The 3,503-nt window shown below is 41.4% G+C and overlaps 1 protein-coding gene across 1 annotated transcript in view; it reads right to left on the bottom strand.

Moving 5' to 3' along the window:
• Positions 1-2,105: 2,105 nt before the first annotated feature.
• The window catches only part of LOC102600804 (glycine-rich cell wall structural protein 1-like), a gene marked incomplete at its 5' end in the record, with an annotated part of 2,662 nt that continues 1,264 nt past the window's right edge, over positions 2,106-3,503 (bottom strand). The window contains one exon of the mRNA XM_015305287.1: positions 2,106-3,394. Within this exon, the coding sequence (XP_015160773.1) occupies positions 2,106-3,394 (1,289 nt within the window). The remainder of the gene's footprint in view (positions 3,395-3,503) is intronic.

The raw sequence follows: 3,503 nt of genomic DNA, 5'->3' as shown, positions 1-3,503 counted from the left end.
TATAATAAAAAAAAAAAATGGGGGGGGGGGGGGGGGGATAGGGAATAGTGGATTTGGAATGAAAATAAGGTGTGTTGAGAGAGTGAGGAGGGGCACAAGCAATGTGGAATAACACTGGTGAAACTTGTTTTTCCTATTTTTATTAAAGAATTTGTTTTTCTTATTTTAAAAAATTAATGTCCTAGAGAATAAGTTTTTCAAAAATTTTAATCAACCGAACATGAAAATATTAAAAAAAAGAATAGAAAATATTTTCCGTTAAACGGTACACACCCTGGATCAATGAAACACCTAAAAAGTAAAAATTATTTCTAGAGAAAACAATTCAAAATTCACAAGATTAGGGCCTAATTATGTGCCTTTTTTAGTTTTCAAAATTACCTTCTGCATCATATTTATTTTGTCAGATACATATAAATGGTCAACTCAGATACATGTATTTCAGATACATGCAGATCAAATTAAGTGTAATTTGTTCTAGATATACCATATCTAATCGTGATTCACATGTATCTAGGATAAACACTTACTCTCTCGCTCACCTTTATCCCTATATATTTGTATTTCGGAATGTATCTAGTATCAAAAGATATATGTTGATTCTCTCGCTCAGCTCTTAGTATTTCAAAATACATCTAGTGTCTTTGATACATGTATTTGACTTAAAATATGAAAGAATGGTGTATCAATCTAGTACCAAATTATAAAATTAGTGAGTGAGAGACAATATGTAATTTTTTCAAATTATACAGTGGATTCATACTTATGCATGGTTACAATATTTGTGTAATTAGGTAGTTTTTCCTTATTTCTAATGTCATTTTCGAATTGAAAAATAAAGTTTAAACATCGTGTTTTGGATAGATTTTAGAATAATAGTGTATAGACAAGAACCGATTCAAAATGTGGTGCAATGGATAGGGCTGCTCCTCCCTTAATCAAAGATCTCGAGTTCAAGTTTTGGACACATATCGAACATCGGACAGAAAAAAACAAATTCAAGATGGCATACACTAAATAAAATAAAAATAGCAACGAGTTAGTTGCAATCATTTGTTTGGTTGGTTTCCTCTACTTTTTCTCTTGACGAAAAAATTCTCATGTATGACGAAGAAATCCAATTTACAAATGATAACCTAAAGTCAAAAGATTTTCAAGAATTTGGAGGTATAACTTATATTTTGAAAAAAACAAATTCATATGTAAAATGCAAATACATATGTAAAATGCAAATACAAAACAATGATACATGATCTTGACTAATTCATGGTCTACCATGAACTAAACCCATAGTTTAGTAGGAATCTATTTCATAATAATTAAGATGAGATTCTATATGCTTAGTTTGTTTTTTTCAAAGATCATTTGGCCAGTTTGTACTTGTTTTTCTAAATGTTTTGAGCCAGTTTTGTTTTTTCTTTACAAAAAAAATAAACTTGTCTTTATCAATTGTTTGGGTCTCTTGCTATATAAAGAGCTAATTATTCCACCAATGTTGCAAGAACAACAAACTAATTTAGTTCCAATATGGGAACACCATCAAAGTTGAGGCAATGGCCCCTTCTTGTTTATGCTTTTGCCTTTTGCTTGATAGTCATTAGTGTAGCAGCTGATTATAAGCCTCACATTGATGATTCATCATCTTTGTCATACCGTTATAGGCCACGATCGCCTCCACCACCTCCTCCACGACGTCGTTACTATTATAAATCGCCCCCGCCTCCTCCTCCACGACGTCGTTACTACTATAAATCGCCTCCACCGTCTCCTCCACGACGTCGTTACAATTATAAATCACCTCCTCCACGACGTCATCACCATTATAAATCACCTCCACCACCGCCTCCGCGACGTCATCACTATTATAAATCACCTCCACCTCCATCACCACCTCCTCCACATTATTACAAATCTCCACCTCCCCCGCCAAATTATTACCATCATCCACCACCACCACCAATCCTTTCTCCTCCTCCAACATATCATTACGAATCTCCACCACCGCCTTCTCCATCTCCACCGCCACCTTATTACCATAATCCTCCACCACCACCTTATTACCATAATCCTCCACCACTACCTTCACCATCTCCACCGCCACCTTATTACCATAATCCACCACCCACACCAATCCATTCTCCTCCTCCTCCTCCACCACCACTTCCATCCCCATCTCCATCTCCATCTCCATTGCCAACACCCCCATTGACTACACTTGTCGATGAACCATCTCCATCTCCATCTCTGTTGCCATCACCACCATTGATTGCACCTACCGATGGACCATCTCCATCTCCATCTCTGTTTCCATCACCACCATTGATTGAACCTATCGATGGACCATCTCCATCTCCATCTCTGTTCCCATCACCACCATTGATTGCACCTACCGATGGACCATCTCCATCTCCGTTGCCATCACCACCATTGATTGCACCTACCGATGGACCATCTCCATCTCTATCTCCGTTGCCATCACCACCATTGATTGCACCTACCGATGGACCATCACCATCTCCATCTCCGTTGCCATCACCACCATTGATTTCACCTACCGATGGACCATCTCCATCTCCATTGCCATCACCACCATTGATTGAACCTACTGATGGACCATCTTTATCTCCTTTGCCATCCCCACCATTGATTGCACCTACCGGTGGACCATCTCCATCCCCATTGCCATCCCCACCATTGATTGAACCTACTGATGGACCATCTTTATCTCCTTTGCCATCCCCACCATTGATTTCACCTACCAAAGGACCATCTCCATCTCCATCTCTGTTCCCATCACCACCATTGATTGAACCTACTGATGGACCATCTTTATCTCCTTTGCCATCCCCACCATTGATTGCACCTACCGGTGGACCATCTCCATCCCCATTGCCATCCCCACCATTGATTGCACCTACCGATGGACCATCTCCATCTCTATCTCCGTTGCCATCACCACCATTGATTGCACCTACCACAGGACCATCTCCATCTCCACCACCTCCAGTTAATTGCCCACTTCCCCCATCGCCATCTCCACCTCCACCACCTTCTCCATCTCCACCATCTCCAGTTAATTGCCCACCTCCCCCATCGCCATCTCCACCTCCACCACCTCCTTCATCACCATCTCCTCCACCACCACCTCTAGTTAAGTCTCCACCTCCACTACTTTCTCCATCCCCTCCACCTCTTCCATCACCATCCCCACCTCCACCACTGCCTTGCAATAATAAACATCCTCTCCCACCATCTTTATTCCCTTTTCCAATACCATTTCCCTGGATTCGAACTCCACCTCCACCACCTAATTGTACTCCTCCACCACCTCTAATAAACTCCCCACCTCCTTCATCACCATCTCCACCTCCACCACCTTCTCCATCTCCACCACCTCCAGTTAGGTCCCCACCTCCTCCATCGCCTTCTCCACCACTTCCAGTTAGGTCCCGGCCTCCTCCATCGCCATCTCCACCTCCACCACCTTATCCATCTCCACTACT

This window comes from Solanum tuberosum, unplaced genomic scaffold (assembly GCF_000226075.1).
Source record: "Solanum tuberosum cultivar DM 1-3 516 R44 unplaced genomic scaffold, SolTub_3.0 scf00705, whole genome shotgun sequence".
Taxonomy (NCBI): domain Eukaryota; kingdom Viridiplantae; phylum Streptophyta; class Magnoliopsida; order Solanales; family Solanaceae; genus Solanum; species Solanum tuberosum.
This window is presented reverse-complemented; position numbering and strand designations above follow the sequence as displayed.